This window comes from Scomber scombrus, chromosome 11 (assembly GCF_963691925.1).
Source record: "Scomber scombrus chromosome 11, fScoSco1.1, whole genome shotgun sequence".
In the NCBI taxonomy this organism is placed as follows: domain Eukaryota; kingdom Metazoa; phylum Chordata; class Actinopteri; order Scombriformes; family Scombridae; genus Scomber; species Scomber scombrus.
In genome coordinates this window covers 21514399-21531806 of record NC_084980.1, presented here as the reverse complement: position 1 = coordinate 21531806, position 17408 = coordinate 21514399, and the positions used below count along the sequence as shown (strand labels likewise).

Below are 17408 nucleotides of genomic sequence, written 5' to 3'. Positions count from 1 at the left end.
CAACAGGAAGTCGGCCATCCAGGCAAAAATGCTCAATCTTGATGATTTTTTGGCCCTTCACCCACATTCCTTTGTGCTGAGAAGTCACCCAGACTCATTTGTGGTCTTAGTTTGCCATCTAATGGAGACATTAACCCCATCACACAATGTTCAATTAAAGGCACAGGAGCAAAGACATCTACATGCCAGTTTTGAAAGCCCTGCCACTGCCGCACGCACCAACGTGCACGTACGGCGCGTTACAGTTGGGGGGAAAACTGGGGGGTGCGAGGGCCCTTCGACACTGCTTGCAGTTTTAATTTTAAGTTTCAGTTTGCCGAGAAATTGGGAAATGACTGAAATGGAAACCTTTTGTGTTGGAAATCTGCCAAAGGGTGGGTCACTGTAACTGGAAGTTTGAAAATCATGCTTGGTAAAGATTAAACTTGGGTGTAGTAACAAGAAAAATTAGAACTTATCAACTACGTTTTTCTGATCTGGAAAAGGCACAGCTTTCTGACATTTCTGTGATATATTTATTCATAATTAACGTCCATAATTCCTTATTTTTTATAGTGAACAGAAATGTAGCAAAATTCAGTGACAAATGGTGGCTACAATGTAACATAGTATTTTAAAATATCAACGTACTCTTACAACCTGGCTGCTTGTATATATACATTTAAAAATCTGATTGATTTCTAATCAAGCATACTTTCACTTTTCTATTTATGTTGTGCAATTTAATGAGCGTTTGCTGTCTTTACTGTACAGACAGACCCCCCTCTTGCAGACTGGGACAATGACTGGCCTGAAATCACATGACCAGATACCCAATCCTTCTTTGTAGATGTCCCATTGGCTGATACATGCCCAGATGTACATGATTGGTTATTTTTTATATATAAAACCTTTTTGCTCATCTTTTTGAATTTGATGTGCTTCATAACTAACCCATTTAGATGTTATTTGTAATGTGCACAACATTAAAAATAAACTGATCTAACGATACTGTTGTTCTGTAAACTACAAATTTTGCTGGAGCCTGGAAAAATGGGTTAAAGTAATTTTACAGGTGTCATAGTTGTGTTATTATTTTTAGTATTCCAGCAAGAGAAAATTGAAAATGGTCAGTTTATTCTTTTAGACACAGGATGACATCCACCCCAATATGCATCATTCCTACCCCTTATAAAAATGTACAGTCATGCATATTAAAGCAAACAAACAAACCCTACATGTACAGACAAAAATTAACTTGGTCAAACTGCACAGCTTTGCAAGTACCAGGAAAAGTGACAAAGGGAAATATTTTCAGTCAGTTTAAAAAGGCAGCAATATGACCATTTCCTAAACAGGTACACTGAGTCAGTGGTCAGTCACAGCAGTAAAATGAAATAACAGATTTACAATAATATACTCCATATGAGATCAAAATGCAATGTCTCTCTGTACAATGGAGAATTGCTCTATTTACAATGCTAGAATTTTTCTGGTACAATTACAAGACTTTTTTTTTTCTCAACAAACTGCATTAACCCCCATTAGTACTATAGTGGTTGATCTCAGAATAATGTCCATTAGTAAAGGAAGCACTTCTATTTTCTATTCTTTTATTGCTCCTCGTGACACTGTCTTGTTTGTATCTATAGACGAGACACAGCTTGTCAAACAGCTTACCAGAACTGATCCTAAATAACTGCCTTTATAAAACATTTCATGTACAGTGTTTAAAATCACATACAGTGTACTGATATAAAGATGCTGAGTAGTCACAACTGTTGGGTCTTCTCCAGATCTGGTATAAAGAGGCTGAAGGAAAAGTTGGTATGATCTCCCATTAAATACATATACATTCCCAACGCATATTGTATTTCCATAGCAGCACAGACAAATGGAAAAGTCTATAAAACAAAGTGCACAGTTCTTTTTGCCATAACACAAGTCCTCTTTTAACACATTATTGAGGATATTTCATTTTATTACAACTTGTGGTGTTATGCTCAGGTTGGATCTTCTTCCTCATCTATGTAAGGGATGTCCAGGTCGTCAAAGCTCCCATTGTAAGCCCTGCTGGTGAGCTGTGACTTGCCGGTTGCAGAGGAGTCTAAGTTGTCTTGGCTGGGCAGGAAGCACATGGATTGGGTAACATCTGTATGTCCTGGCAGGAATTCAGCAGATTTGAACTCTCTCTGTTCATCATCTGTCTGAGCCATTAGACTTCTGACTCTCTGTGCCAAGTCAGGAGGTTTTTGTGGGCAGGCAGGCTTCTGGGTGTTCCGCATAGTCACCTTTCCTAGTATTAGAAACATCTGATTAGGCGACATATTTGGTTAAAAGCTTGACGTACACACGCAGCCAGCCACAACTTCCTGTGTTGGTTAGCTTTATTTATGGAAACAGTAAGCAAAATAACTTGTTATGAATAGAATCCGTTATTCTAATGAATCTACATAGTCTGTAGTGTTAAACAGGATGTGTAATTGTAGAAGTTTCAGTGCTAATAAAACATCTAATGACATCATCTACTCTGTTGTGACAGCCTTCTGTGTCAATATGCTTCAATGTCATGTTTATCACTGTGTACATTGCTTTCTGCTTTCACATTTTTCCTAAGTCAGAGGAGCTGCATGCAATCATTTTCATGACTCTAAAAACAGACAAACAGACAGTTTGTCCAGATGTGAAAGTAAGGCAGGGCCTGAACAGCTCTCATTTCACTTCTTGCCATAAATACTTTTGAAAGAAGATTGTCCAGGAGACGGATTATTGCTTATAGACATGCACACACCCTAAAGATTTTTTGGAGAGAGATTACAGATCCCATTGTGATGCTGCCAGGAGGAGGAGGTTATGACAGCCTTTGAGTGTGACCAATCAGAACAGGTATAAATGTTTGCGTTTAGATGTGTACTTATGACCTGTTGTACAAACAAGTTAATATCAAGAATATTCAACTCTCGAGTACGACTTTTTGACATGTCTTGATATATTTTCTACACAGAAACAGACAGAAGCACAGAAGAAAACAACCTAATCACATCAAGTTTAATAGTAACTTGTATTCTTAAAACCAAAGGAAGGTGAGATTACCGTACCTCACTACTGACCTTCCGAGTCCAGACTTCTCAGACGGTCCTCTAGGCTCTCTGTGCTCATCGATGACAATGAGTCCAGGTTTTCATTGTCAGAGTGTTCCTGCTCCAGGTCAGGTAACCTGCACGCCAAGTCCACCCTAACGATAAGAAAATAAGGTATTATCATTCAAACTCCTGTCATTTCAAATGTAATGAACACAGTACATATACTGTAAAGACTTCAGCTCACTTCTCTTGCTTGATGGATTTGATCCTTTCAATGAGGGTCTTCTCTGTTTCATCAGAATCTAATTGCTTGGGAACCTCAAGCTCCGAGGGTTTTTCAACAACCTGCACAGAAATCAGAGAAGCAGTTTGTGGTTAGATGTGTATCATTCAAAACACAAGATATTAGTTATTCTTTTAGAAAAACTATGGTCATCTTGAACAATGTGTTAAGTTATTTACTATGTATCGTTCAGATGCCAAAAAGTTACATTAATATAAAATTTATGTTAGTTTAAACTGAGCACTAAATACTAGGAAACAGCAGAGTCTGGATCATACTGTCCATCTCTCTGGTGTATTTGTGAGGAATAAAAATGATGTTACTTTTCTTAGATTAATATAAAGTTAGACAATACTGAAACAGAGGAGTTGGGACAATCAGAATAGCCTTTGACAGTGAATTTAATATATGTTTCTGACAGTTAGTGTCCTTTTCCTCTGGCATGTGCTGTGCTGTCTTGATGCATTATACATCCTTGCAATATTGCAGCCAGATTGACAAACCTTTCAATATACTGACATGAACTGCTCGACTCAGTTTTTCTTTCCCGATACATTTCCTTCATTCAGTAGTGCATCTCACCGTGTTTTGTCTCTTCAGTCTGAGCTGATTGACAGCCAAAGCTTCTGCGTATTCCAGCTGCGCTATATTCTGCATCTTCTCTGTGTAGCGCCTCATCTGCTCAGAGATCAGGATCTCCACACACCTGCAGGCAACAGGGTCAGTGCTTATCATACACTGCCACAAAAACTACATCTGTGTGCATACATACAGTGTAGACATAATTTGAAACAGGGCCACTACAGATGTGTGCAGTGTGGTGACTTACATTGTAGTCTTTGACACATCCTTCATACCGAGGAAGGGGTCATCAACATCAGGAGAGCGCAGGATGCAGGGGGCAAACACGATCGCAAGAGAGCTTGCTGACATCTTGTTGTGGTTTTCATCCTTTGCAACCCTATAAAGACAAAAGATCAAGATCTCACCTGAGTTATTATTACACACATAAACATCAAAATCTTTGCAACCCTCATTTTGGAATATAACAGAAATAATTTTATTTTGGCTCCACAGACAATATTAGGTAATGCAGAGTTATAGTGTAGAGTCATGATAAGAAGGAAATAAATGAATCTCCCTACTTGACGAGGTGAAAGACGAGCCGCTCCAGTGTGTTGTAGTTGGCAGGAGGAAGTTCATCCACCTTTTGGTATACAGCCCTTATTCTTTCAGCTTTCTCTGGCAGCTCTGGGGATGAACAAACAAGGAGATCAATAAATCTGATCAACTTGTCAGAGGTAAAGAAGCAGGCATATGATAAGAGAGTCACCAACTTCCAGTTATTGCCCACACAAGCAGACTGTTTGTACAGCTCCTACAATGTGTTACAATGTTTACTTCACTTTATGAAACAGAGAAACATCTGCAGTGTTTCCCTTTAACTATTAATGAGATAAAACAGCTCCATTAAGTTTACCACCTAAGGTATCAAATCCACTGATTCATCATCAGAAATGAATTTGAGCACATACAAAACAAAAAAACGAAGAAAAGTGCATACATGCTCACCAGACCTTCCTGATTTATGTTCTAAAATAAAAATAGTATCAATATTTACTTACCAACGGCATGCAGGAAGTCATGGTAGAGGGAGAAGGTCATGAGGGGGTCAGGCAGCTCTCTGAGCCAACGTTTAACCAGACCTGTGATGGTGTGGATGGGGTAGTTGTCCAAAGATGCTCCTTCAGGATCTAATGCCACAAGACAGATCATGCAAACATTTAAGCCAATAGTCGAGACAGTCAGGTGACAATGGATGTGATGATAATCATGATGATAAGAGTGGAGTTTCAGGATCCTTCAAACTATTAAAAAATATACGTCATACAAGATATTATTTTGTGCAAGTTATAGGTGCCCTGTTGAGTTTAGGACAATGTATTTACAGGTGGGTCCCCATGTTGTAATGCTGTAATGCACCAAGAAAGGCAGAGAAGAAGAAGAAGAAGACTGTAAGCTTGTAATCATGGATGTAAACAATGGAGGATTTAAAATATGTGTTTCATGAGGAGTAGGTGTATCCATCACATTTGTAGGACCCTAAGGATACACACAATGCGCTTATTGAGTAACACTATATTTAAGCTTAACTTTTGTTTGTTTACAAGAAAACATCCGCAGGGCCCTTTTATTTTGATCTTAAACTATTTGAAAATAAATCTATAAATAGATACGCAGACAAAATAATTAACAGAAGAGATTTTTAATAACATTTTTTGATAACATTTTTGAGGATGGGTTCACAATTGTGCATTAGGAAGTGGATCATCTAATGGTCAGTATGAAAGGGGAATTTTTATGGCAAAAAAATCACCATAACCCTAACCCTAAGACTGTGAATCCCTTTATACAGCACAAAATTCAAACAAAATAACATGCTGTATATCATGTTTTCAGTTGGTGTACAATAATTTCTTACTAGTCTCCAGAATTTGGTGGAGCTCCCTCGCTCGACAGGTTGACCCAGACTTGCGGTAGATGCCTTCTGTGTAAAGGCCGTTTAGCTCCACGTGCATTAGCAATAACTCCACCACCTTGGGCACGGGGTTAGCTTTACTGGTGAGGACGCACACCTGCACCCCAAAGTGAAGGGAACCTGGTTCGCTGTCATCCTATCAAACAGATAAACAAGGAGAGAGCATACATGTAATGGGCAGAGAGTATTTGGAGGTTGTGTTTGTTTACTACTCAAACATTATAGTATTTGTGGGAGTATTTGTCAGTTCTTACCAGTCTGGCACATCGTGTTGAACAATCTGTGATGATTTTGTTCAGGCATTTCTTGTGACAAATTAACTTGCAAGCTACAAAAACAGAGAACAAGAGAGAATTCACTGTGGTCTCCTTGACATTTTTTATGCAATTACATCTTCTAGTTTTGTAGTCCTCTAAACTCACCACTGCACATGTAGGCTTTCTCCATTCCCCAGATGTAAGAACCACACAGGTCACATGACTGCATAATGTTCACCTGGTATGTGCTGAACAAGTGATCCAGAGGACTATCAAGCTGTAGAAACAAGAAGTAAAAACAATACACAGGAGTGATTTACCAAAATTTATATCGAGGAAACCGCAAAGTACAGATAAAGAATTTCAGCTTACACATTTGTCCTTTTTCCTTCTCTTCTTTGTTGCCTTGGTAGCCTAAAAGAAGCCACAGGTGAAATGTGAATGAGTGATGTTAAGTGTTCATACTCTGAAAGTACTTTAGCATCTGATGAAGGACTAAAATACTCAAAATTACCTTGACTGGTTCATACTCTGCTTGTTTCATCTTCCCCCTGATGAATCCATCGAGTACAGACTGGAACAGGTTGACCACCAGTGACACTTCAGTTTTCTGTGTGTGGTCTGCTAGTGCGTTCACTTTGTTACGATAGCCCTTCATTAGATCTTTGTAGGCGATTTGGGGCTTCTGTAGATAAGAAAGTGTGCATGGAAAGCAAAATGAGTGACTTTTACCTTCAAGTCTCCATATTTTGCATATTTGTAAGACATTTAGTAGTAGACTTACAATTAGTTATTTCAATATGAACAACAGCAAAATGAACATGGTCACATATATTAATTAATAGTAGAAGGTCAGTCAACAAACATAACAAAAATATCCATTTATTGATGATGAATTATAGAGATGTGCTGGAAAAAGGACAAAAGGACACTGAACTGACCTGGAGAGAGTACATGCTTTTGATGGTTTCTCTGAACTGCATGGTGGATGAGAGGAAGATGCTCTCTGTGGGTGAAAGCTCTTTTACTCTTGATTGCAGCTCATTCACCTGAGGAAAAAGGTGAGGTAATTATGATGCAAAATCATAATGCAAACAACTAACAGCCATGGATGTGTGTAAGATTTGGAAATGCGACCGTCTTGGCAATCTGCTGTGCTTCTCATCTCCCTCCTCAGACAACCTTCTCACCTGGTTGCCGAGGAATTCGTCCAGGTTTCGCAGCTCTTTGGGGTTGGTAATCTCACGGTCCAGAGATGCGTTCCACTCAAGAGCGCGTGTGGCCCGGCTGATTCGAATTTGGGGGTTGCGACTGTCCCTCCCACTGTTCTGGTCGCGCATGTGGTAGGGATGTGGGGTGTAGCTGGGCAAGACGACTGAAGGCGAGCAAAGGAAAGAGACTGCATTAATATAACTGACAATTGATGTTTAAACAGTATTATCTTTTATAATTTATAATTTATTTCCAGTCTCAATATACAAATTCATTCATTTAAACAAAGATAAATACACAAAAAAGAGACAGATAATTAAATAGAGCAGCTCAAATCAGCATAATAATCCAACTTAAAGTTTTTTTAAACTTTTTTCTGCAGTCCAAAAAGAAACAGGGTGAATGCTGAAGCCGCAGCTTATAATGAATCACTTTCATCTACTACTAATAGCTACTGTTTATACCGATGATGTAAAAGGTTATTTTTTATATTTAGTAGACTCTTTACACTCAAGATTTAATTATAGCTCTGTTGTGAAAACCACTTAGGTTTCACACCAGTTGCTACAAATGTCCTCCAGATGGCAGTAAAGAGAGGAAGTGATGCATGATGGTAAACTGTGACCTACTCTTGTGAGGTTCAGTAACAACAAACACCAACACCATAAAATAATTACCTTTCCATACAGAAAGCTGTATCATTGACATAGTTTCCTCTTTTCTTTAGACCTTGACCTCAAATAATTTACATTCTGTTTACACCATTTCCTTGCTGCTTCTATTTAAAGTGCACCGTATGTTTATATTCAAAATGTTTGCTCTGTATAAACAAACACACGTAGGTAACGTCTTTGTGGAATCAGCTTTTTAAACTTTTGGTTACCAGATTTATCTGATGGAGACGGTTCATTGTTCGGGGAATATTTAGGTGTTCGCTTCTTCAGGAATCTTCCGAGAAACCAAATCCTGCAGAAAAAGATAATCTGTATAAATACCATGCAGCAACACATCAAAAACTGTATGTCGTGTTAGAAACATGAAGCTTGATCGTGGGAAATCAAAACTTTAAAATAATTCTGTTACGAATTATTGAGAGATGGATTTTTACTTCTCAGGAGTTGTGAGTGACTGGGTTGATCCCCGTTGTCCTGCCTCCTCGCTGGTGCTTCTGGCTGGAAGGCTAAGCCTCGACCCATCAGCTTCTGCTGCAATCTGCAACAGTATTAAAACATGAACATGCTAATATAAAACTTGAGAACAAGCAAACTTTTATGGGAAAAAACAAATTATTCTGATATCCCAAGTCAAAGAGTTATTCCTTTTTTCCTCCACCATGTCCCACCTTCAGCGACCACACCCGTCTTTCCAGAAGGATCCCACAGCTCCCCCGCCACCAGACCACATGAACAACATAAAATAGTGCCTTCACCATTTTTATTTATCATGCAAAGTTGCTCTGTCCCTTGCCGCCACCTGAACTTTGACCGTTTTTTATTTTATTAGTACGAGCGGAATTAGTTCATATAATAGCAGTAATAAAACCACCGTCACTACATTACAATTACTGTTTTATTCACACCTACAGGTTAGTAAAAATTAACAAATGTTTTCAATTATATTTCCCATATTTAGGATCTGTGGAATGATAGTATGATTTGTGAACAATATTCCATATTTGAAGTACTCCTTTTTTTGTACTTTATCATCCTTTTTCCCCACACTTCACTTTGGTATTTTTGTTTTATTATCCTGTTCTGAATTTTCAGTTTTGTCTTACCTCTGGTGTTTCCTCATTGCAAATACATGACCGTTATGACAGCGTTTCCTCAGTTCCTGTTTTCTTCCCTCCCACTTTTTTCCCGCTCAGTTTCTGTTCTTACGGAGTCTTTTATTACTTTATTACTGTGTCATGCATGGTTTGATGTGTGGATGGGGGGGATGCTATAACCTTATGAACATATGATTAAGATGTGTTTATGACTTATTAAAGCTGACTCACAAATGACTGCACAAAAATCTAATAATAATTGCTTTAATCAGATTCATAATTATTTTTTGTGCACCACAAATTAATTATGTACTGTAAAATGAGATGTAAAAGAGGCAATAAACAAAAAATCTTCAAGCCACAATGATCGCATGGATAAAGTGACAAAAAAGATCACAAATGAGCTGTGGAAACTGGAGCAGCTCATTTTCACATCGTGCTGAGATGCAGGGCAGAAATGAGAAGACCCAAAACACTGCAGTCTTCAGTGCGTTTGGGGCATACACATGCAAGGCCTGCATGCAGAGAAGAGTCGTGAATGGTCAAAATGTCCCTTTGGTCAGTACCTTGACCTGGGATTTGAGGGCCCGGACATCCACGCTACTGGCTGAACTCTTCATGTTGGACACATGTGGACTCATAGGAGGCAGGGGAAAACTCCAGTACTCGCTTTCCTTGGAGCCTGCAAAGTTAATCACCAAACCGCTGCGGGCGTAGGCTAAGCGCCGCTTGCGTTTTGGCTGCTTACGGAAACGCACCCTGACCTAATTGACCCAGAAAAGGCACAGAATGGGAGTCTGTTTGACTTGTGTTGTGTGGAGCCTTTTTTCATGTGTTTGTCAGCTTACACTTCACACATCTACAGTACTCCAAAAAGCCAAATACCAGTATTTATGGTTTAAAAATGACACCAATAAAAACAATGGATGTGAGTGTTTAAAAAAAAAGAAAAGAGAAGCATTTTATGGTTTATATAATAACAAAATGAGATAGGTTACCTCATTTGTAGAAGGTGAGCTATCAGAGCCTGATGAGCTTATCTTGGACAGTTCGTCAGCAGACATGGACTTCCCTTTGCGCCTGTATTGCAGAGTAAAATGAGAGCACAGCTGTGGACTATGGTTGGACATTTTTAGGGCCATATAAGTTGAGCTTCAACATTTGCAAAGAAACATCTTTATGAGTTAAGGATGTCTGATGAAACCAGAAATCTTACTGAAAGTCATTTTTCCGATTGTCTCTGCGTCGCTGTACTTCTGGACTTGATTCGTCTGTTGGTTCACCCTCGCTTATTTTTTCCCTCCACCTCTCGGCCTTCTCCTTTATGTCTCCATCTTTGTAGCGCTGCAGGGAGCTGATCTTTAAGTGGCTGGTGGAGTCATCATCATCGACAAATTTAGGGTCCAGAGGAACGGAGAAGGGTCTGTTGAGAGGGGGAGGAGATCCCCTGCCCTCTTGTTTCTCCCTGCTCCTGGACCTCTGTGCAGACTGGCTGTTGGCTGGGTCGAGCTTCTCCATCCTGTTGGGGCTGAGCTCCACTTTCTCCTGCCTCTTCAACTCTTTTTTGGTCAAGCTGTTATATATATAAACAAAATTTAAAAAATCAGACTGGCATCACTACAGCTGTATTCATAATGTAAATCCTAAAGCTATAAAGGAGAATATTATTTAAAACTGAACAAGGGTTACCTACAGCAATTGTCAGTTTATGCCAGTTTAAGCTAGCTGGGGCCGACATCAGCAGCGTATAGTCTATCACAGATATTGGCATATATGTTGACTCACATTGCAGAATAGATATACCAAAAGTATATTTGAGGTCATTTTGAAAGTTTCTTAGTACACAATTCTTTAATAACATAATTTAAGAGATCCTTACAAATGTTACTTTATATCGTGAAAATAACTGCAAAGTCTGCAGCTTGATTCCTGGCTGGGGACAAGGAACTTGTTGCAGTTCATAACCATCTCCCTTCCTTTGCTTCCTGTCTTGCAACACTGACTCTTAAATCACCAACCAAAACGCCCAAACAGACAAGTTAACTACTTCATTTGGTTATTTTAAATAAACATTCAGTCAAACTGTGATTAGTGTTTTAGTCATTTGGGGAAGAGATAACACACTAATGTGTTGCACATTGACTCATTATACAGGATCAATTATGTCAAGAACATGGACCCAATATTTACTGATTATTATTATTATACTTTATATATTCAGATGGTGTCTCTGGGAACCTCCTATAATAAAATACAGGGGACAACTTCTATTCAGAAAAAATAAATTTGCATTTTTTTCATCTTTTAAAGCAAATCAAACTCTAATAAAGTGACAATTTTCTTTAACTGGAGCAGCTGGTGCTCCTACAATGCGAACAGTTTTGGTAGTATACCTATCTCGTCCAGGTCGGCTGTTGGACGTCTTCTCTGTGTCCTCCTGGTCGTTTGACTTTTGCAGTGAAGTCCGCCATGCTGTCTGCATCACCATTGCAGCTCGGTTTTGTTTCTCGTAAAACTCACGCCAGTTCCTCTGAAATAACAGAGATCCTCTATCTAGCTTTAGTCTGCTTTCACGTTTTTTATTTGCTCTTTTTATTTGACATTTCATTTAAACCAGGACACTGAGCAGGCAAGGCAAGAGGACTGACTGTCTCCCCAAAAGTTGAAGGTGAGAGATGCATTAGATGAATTATTCTTCATCTATAATGTTGTGGTGTGAGAAGTGACATTTGGCCCTTTTATTTAGATTTCTCTCTGAAAATGTGGAGCCAAAGGACTTTCTATACATTTAGGTGGATAACTTTAAATTATGTGTGTGGGTGGATTGTCAATGATGTTACAGTATCTACCACATCTAAGGTAACCTGTGATGGGAGGAGTGTTTTTATTGCCTAGCAGTCTCCATAAAGAGGATACTTTTTATTCCACAGCATTTTAAAATATAAATCGTACCTGTATGATCATGGTGGCATCTTTTTTTTGTAGGAAATGCAACCTTAATTGACAGGCACGAAACCAGCGCTGCAGGGTGATGATGCGACGCATCAACTCCTTGTTAAGAGTGTCTTGGAGCAGTTGCCTCTCTTTTTCCCTGAGGAACACCTGGATAGATGAAAGGGCAGCACACAACGTATGAGATGTGATGAAAGCATGAGGCACATTTGTACTGTGTATTCTGTGTTGCATTTAGTATATGTATTATTCTTTATCTGACTTTTAGGCGCTTTTAAGACTTTATGTATGCATGGAACCTGCCATGTCTTGTTTATAGTAAGTGACAGCATTCAATGATTCATGACAACGTTCTCCCATGAGAGACAATAAAGCATCTTACTTCAAGGAACACTAATACTCACAAAATGTCTAAATGTCATATGTTATATGATTTTTCCCTAAAACATGCAGTACAGTAAACAGAGTTTGGTTTCTCAACATGTTATTGCTTCTTTCTTCCTCTGGCCATTTTGATCCATGGGACATGAGTTATGATAGCAATAAAAGACTGATATGATAAAGAATATTTACCTTGGTTTTTCCTATTTGGTAGGCAGTCGTATCCAGTTCCATCTTCTTAAACAGCTTAGTTATGTGCTCTGGAGTCCCAGTTGCTCCTTTTGGAAGTAAAATTCTGAACTTCTCTACAAATTCCTGTCATCAAGAGAAAATAACAGAAGTGAAAATTAACTTTCTTCCTGTAGACAGGCCAAGAAGTGAACTTTAATGTAATTCCTTGAATGTACAGTAAAGTGGAATATTCATAGACGTTCAAAAAATATTGCATTATTCTTGATCAATTACCCACCTTAAACTTGTACTTGGCACTGTAACCAGACTTCTGGATGTGAACAATCTGCAGTAAGCCTGTGTATTTGATTTGCTGAAGCAGAAGTTCATCATCAAAGTGGAGTTCCTTCTGCAAATTAAAACAAACCCAAACCCCAAACGATGTACTGCCTTATCCAGATTAAAAAAAACAACTAAAGTGATGTTACAGATTCACACACAAGCTTACCTTTACAGCATTGGAGCGCATGCAGATAATAAAGGAAGGCTCTGCTTTTTCAATTGCGTCCATCAGCCTCTTAAGTGATGCCTGTGAGATACATAAGTAAAATGAGTGGTGGTTGATGTTAAATTATAGATGTTGGCATATATGGACTCTAGGGAGAAGCAGCTGTTGTGCTGCAGCTAATGGGGATCCAAATAAATAAATAAATAAACAAATAAAACAATCAGCAAAGTGATATGTTGGGCTTTGTTGGTGCTTGAGGTGGTCATATGTATTTTTAACAATGTATGGATACCTGAAACTGTATGGTTTATATCATAATTGTTTTAAAAAAGTAAGAAAATGCTCATAATTCAATTAAAATTTCCTATTTTGAGGTGCCTCATAACTGTAATAGTAACTTATATTGCTTTACGTTTATGCAAGAAATCAAGAAAGTGAGTATACCTTTGTCCAAATGATGGATCCCTAATTTTGGACTGGCAAAATGTTCCCTTACCACATACATCTAAGTCACATGATGCCATCATTTGATCATCAATAATAGTAAGAACAGGAACAGAGCAAACAAACCTGAAACTGAGCACTAATTGTAGGAGGCTTTGTCCTCTGGAGGGGGTGAGGGATGGATTTGCTCGTTCGGTCGTGTGCAGCGAGACTCACAATATGTTTGAGTGAGCATGAATCCATGAGATTCTGATGGGTAAAATATAGTCTGTGAGCTTTCTGACTCAAAATAGAAGAACTTTTGAAATGGTAACATGGGTAAAAGATGAACTGAAGAATGAACAAAAAGCATGAATTTTAAGATGTTGACTTGTCTTAACAAATAAACTCTGAACACTGCACCAATTTCTGACACTTAACCTTTGGAATGAGTTGCTTCTGTCGACCGCCTTTGTTTTTCCTGCAGAAAATACAAACAAATTGAGGCTCCATACACATACAGCTATAAATAAGTAAATCATAAATCAGTGTGTTTAAACTTAATACATGTGGCCCACTTACTTTCTCTTTTCAAAATTGGCAAAGATGTCTTCAAATACATCAAGAGGATGCTCATCGGAGCGATCGAAGGAAAAATCCAGTGTCATGCTGTTGCTGTGAATGAGGTAATTTTTTTTCTTTAACTTCAAGCATTAATCAGGTAAAGTATATTTGCCTTTTGTCAAGCACATGTTTATACAGGTGATCTTTATCATCATCATTATTCCTTCTGCTAAAATATACACAAAGGTAATAATATTTATGTTCATGAATGTGTACATGTGTTTATCTCTTCTTGTCCCATAATGATCTGATACCATGATATGTGTGTTTCTATGTCTTGCATCGAGTGTATGTTTGGAAAGACTCCAACCCCTATGTGACTAACTGAGAATAAATAAATGAGAAAAAAAAACAATGAACAAAGGAGGGGGGGCTGCTGTCTTATTATCAGCTTGTCAATCAACAGTAAAGCACTTTGAACTACATTATCCTGTATAAAGGTGCTATGTGAGTAAGGTCTGATTGATTGATTGATTGTTTTGTGAGAATGTAATATAACCTGAACGGCCAATGGCTACAGCTGTGAGCTTAAGTCTAAAGTTGAAGGGTCCTGTTCTATGTTTCATGTTCTAAAACAGAAAACGCTTCTCTATGCCTGCATCAAGAGCCACAGAGGACTGTCTGGTTCTTGTCTGGTTGATGAAAATCAATTTAAAGTTGAAGAGACACATGCAAGTGTGTTGGAAAGTCCAGTGCTGGAAAAATCCAGTGTGAATATAGCAGTGGAGTGCACGTACCTAGAAAGTCTCTTCGTGGAACTGTTTTGCTGTTTCATGTCTCTGAGGGACTTGCGGGAGGCACGTTTGGCAGCGACTGCAGTGACAATACATCAAGTCAGTTGTGTATAATCCTCAGAACAAAAAAATAAAATAAAAAAAAATGTTGAAGAGATAGAAGCTGACTGATACCTTTAGGAAAAGTTGGTTAAATAAACATGTCATTCCTGATAAGCTATCCAGCAAAAACACATGTACAGTGTTTTTTTATGTTTTTAGGACTGACCTACAAAAAGATTTATTTTAGCTGCTACTGCTGGAAATTAGGCTCAACTAGGAACTACAGCTACCTACCCAATTCTGCATGCTTGCGTCCCATGCTCTTGAATACTGTGAGGATGCGGATGGTGGCTCGGAGGACACCCCATCGAAACAGGGCTTCTGGACTGGACGCAACCAGGTGATGCACGAATGCCCGCTCGCTGCTCCGGAGGAGTGAGATGACCTCGGGACACATGTGCTCTGTGTTTTTCTCTCGGAAACCCTGAAAAATGAGTGAAATCAGGTTTCATATGCTGCACCCTTTCATTCCTGCACCATACAGAAAGGGGGAATCTGCAACACTCCACATTCTTTGCACGTATTCACAAATATAAACTTCACAGTACAACCACAGTCGTCATGGGTGAGGGAGCTGCATTAATCATTCACTTAGGCAACACCGATTTTTCCAGGTTTTTCCCAAACTGGCTTATCTCACAAGGTTACTGCAGTCCCAGTCTATGTTACCATGGTCAAGATGAATGATTAAACTGTAAATGTATATAGGGAAATTATAATTTACTTTGCAGAACAGGGCTGTTTGCAGTGTTAGAATATAACTTCACCTTGATGTGATATTCAACCTTCCCAGCAAAATGCCGAACAACAAATGTTGGCTTTCTGTCTGTCGTGGGTACAAAGAAGGGGCTGTCCTGATGCTGCTGTTTCAACTTGTCCAACAGGGTTTCCTCTGTCGCCTGAGGGAGTCTGAAGATACACAGAAAGGAGGACAGAATATTAATTTCAACGTAAGATCGTTAGGAATGTATATAAGACCAACATTTTTTTTTATAGAAACGGGTTTTGTTTGATATTATATTAAGAAATGATCATTCATGCAGTTTTGCTTATAAAAGTCATTTCAGCATCACAGATAAAAATACTCTTTTTTAGCATATTACCTGAACCAAATGAACACCTTATTCTAATGGTTACTGATCTGCTGACACTGCATAAACTGTAATGTTTGGGCATTTCTTGTTCATCAAAAAGAAGTATTTCTGTTTGCTGGACTGACTAACTTGTCACTAATCTGTATAAAAAGATATCTGAATATGAATGCAGAATCTCTAGGCAATGGAAAAGATTTTGGTTGCAAGCAGGTAAACGGTCTGTGTAGGGAGTAAAGTAGGTGGAACTAATTGGTGGAAATGTCCTAAAACACCTACAAGAAGTGTTGAGGTTTCGAAATGTCAACTGACTGTAAAATGGCATCAATTCAGTCACAGATGTCACAACATCAGCTCCAACTCCATTTTTTTGTGTCTCAAGTTCTTAATTTGACTTTAAACAATGAACGGCGCATAGAAGAGGAAGTCTTGGCCCAGATATCTGCTGGCTACATTGGAAGCCCCGAAATATTGGCTGCTGCACCCTGAGACTTAATCGTTGTCAGATGATAGCCGATGGTTTCCGAGTATGGTTTGTCACTAAATTCTATTATTTAGATGTGTCAGGACTTTTTTTGACTTGTATAATATTACTATGAAATGTTTGGTATGAAAAATCCCAGCATTAACATCGTCCAGGTTACAAGAAAAGTTCACCTACTTGCTGTCCTCGTCCAGCAGGTCAAAGAGTCCGACTGTTTTCTCACTGATCAGCTGAATGCAGCCAGCGTTATCAGTGTAGCTGATGTTTTGCCAGGTGATTCCCTCTGCCACATAATCTTCCTGGAATACATTTAAGTGACAATCACATAATCAGGTAAATTACATGTAAATCAACCTGATAACATCACAGGCAACAAAGGCAACACAACACTTGATAAAAAAAAGTGCTGGGCATGTTGGGACCAAATAAAAAGTGAATAGATAGATAGATAGATAGATATTTATTGTCCCCAGAGGGAAATTCTTTGTCACAAATACTAACAACAATGACTGCAATGAAAAATGAAAGTAGTGAAAAAGAATACACCCACCTGCTTAATCTTAAAGATGTGCTGGTTAATATAATGCTGTAGTTTCTCGTTGGCGTAGTTGATGCACAGCTGCTCAAAACTGTTTGTCTGGAGGTTCTCAAATCCAAACATGTCCAAAACACCGATGGACAAACACTAAAAACAAAACCAGCAATGAGACACTTATAGCCACCACAGAAAAAGCAGTGTGTTGAAAAAGTGATAATGTCACAACATGTAATAGGACTTTAGATGTGTGTGTCCTGTCCTCAGACATTTTAACAAATG

General features: G+C 38.6%; 1 protein-coding gene across 5 annotated transcripts in view; it reads right to left on the bottom strand.

The window, feature by feature from the left end:
* Positions 1–1106: 1106 nt before the first annotated feature.
* LOC133990256 (unconventional myosin-IXb-like) overlaps positions 1107–17408 on the bottom strand; it is a 31373-nt gene continuing 15071 nt past the window's right edge. For 3 of the 5 annotated variants that reach the window (XM_062428510.1, XM_062428509.1, XM_062428508.1), the window contains exons 10-40: positions 17142–17276; positions 16769–16890; positions 15784–15925; positions 15251–15440; positions 14918–14993; positions 14139–14231; positions 13998–14037; positions 13704–13826; positions 13134–13214; positions 12924–13034; positions 12647–12769; positions 12074–12223; positions 11515–11651; positions 10338–10694; positions 10120–10201; positions 8462–8565; positions 8237–8319; positions 7332–7516; positions 7083–7190; positions 6656–6826; positions 6514–6555; positions 6307–6418; positions 6139–6212; positions 5828–6020; positions 4971–5099; positions 4491–4596; positions 4175–4306; positions 3928–4051; positions 3307–3407; positions 3090–3214; positions 1107–2275 (exon numbers count right to left, since the gene is read on the bottom strand). In XM_062428510.1, the coding sequence (XP_062284494.1) occupies positions 1983–2275; positions 3090–3214; positions 3307–3407; positions 3928–4051; positions 4175–4306; positions 4491–4596; positions 4971–5099; positions 5828–6020; positions 6139–6212; positions 6307–6418; positions 6514–6555; positions 6656–6826; positions 7083–7190; positions 7332–7516; positions 8237–8319; positions 8462–8565; positions 10120–10201; positions 10338–10694; positions 11515–11651; positions 12074–12223; positions 12647–12769; positions 12924–13034; positions 13134–13214; positions 13704–13826; positions 13998–14037; positions 14139–14231; positions 14918–14993; positions 15251–15440; positions 15784–15925; positions 16769–16890; positions 17142–17276 (4044 nt within the window). In that variant the 3' untranslated portion in view covers positions 1107–1982. Of the gene's footprint in view, positions 2276–3077; positions 3215–3306; positions 3408–3927; positions 4052–4174; positions 4307–4490; positions 4597–4970; positions 5100–5827; positions 6021–6138; positions 6213–6306; positions 6419–6513; positions 6556–6655; positions 6827–7082; positions 7191–7331; positions 7517–8236; positions 8320–8461; positions 8566–10119; positions 10202–10337; positions 10695–11514; positions 11652–12073; positions 12224–12646; positions 12770–12923; positions 13035–13133; positions 13215–13703; positions 13827–13997; positions 14038–14138; positions 14232–14917; positions 14994–15250; positions 15441–15783; positions 15926–16768; positions 16891–17141; positions 17277–17408 lie in introns of all 5 variants that reach the window. The other 2 variants (XM_062428511.1, XM_062428512.1) reach the window with 2 other exon arrangements.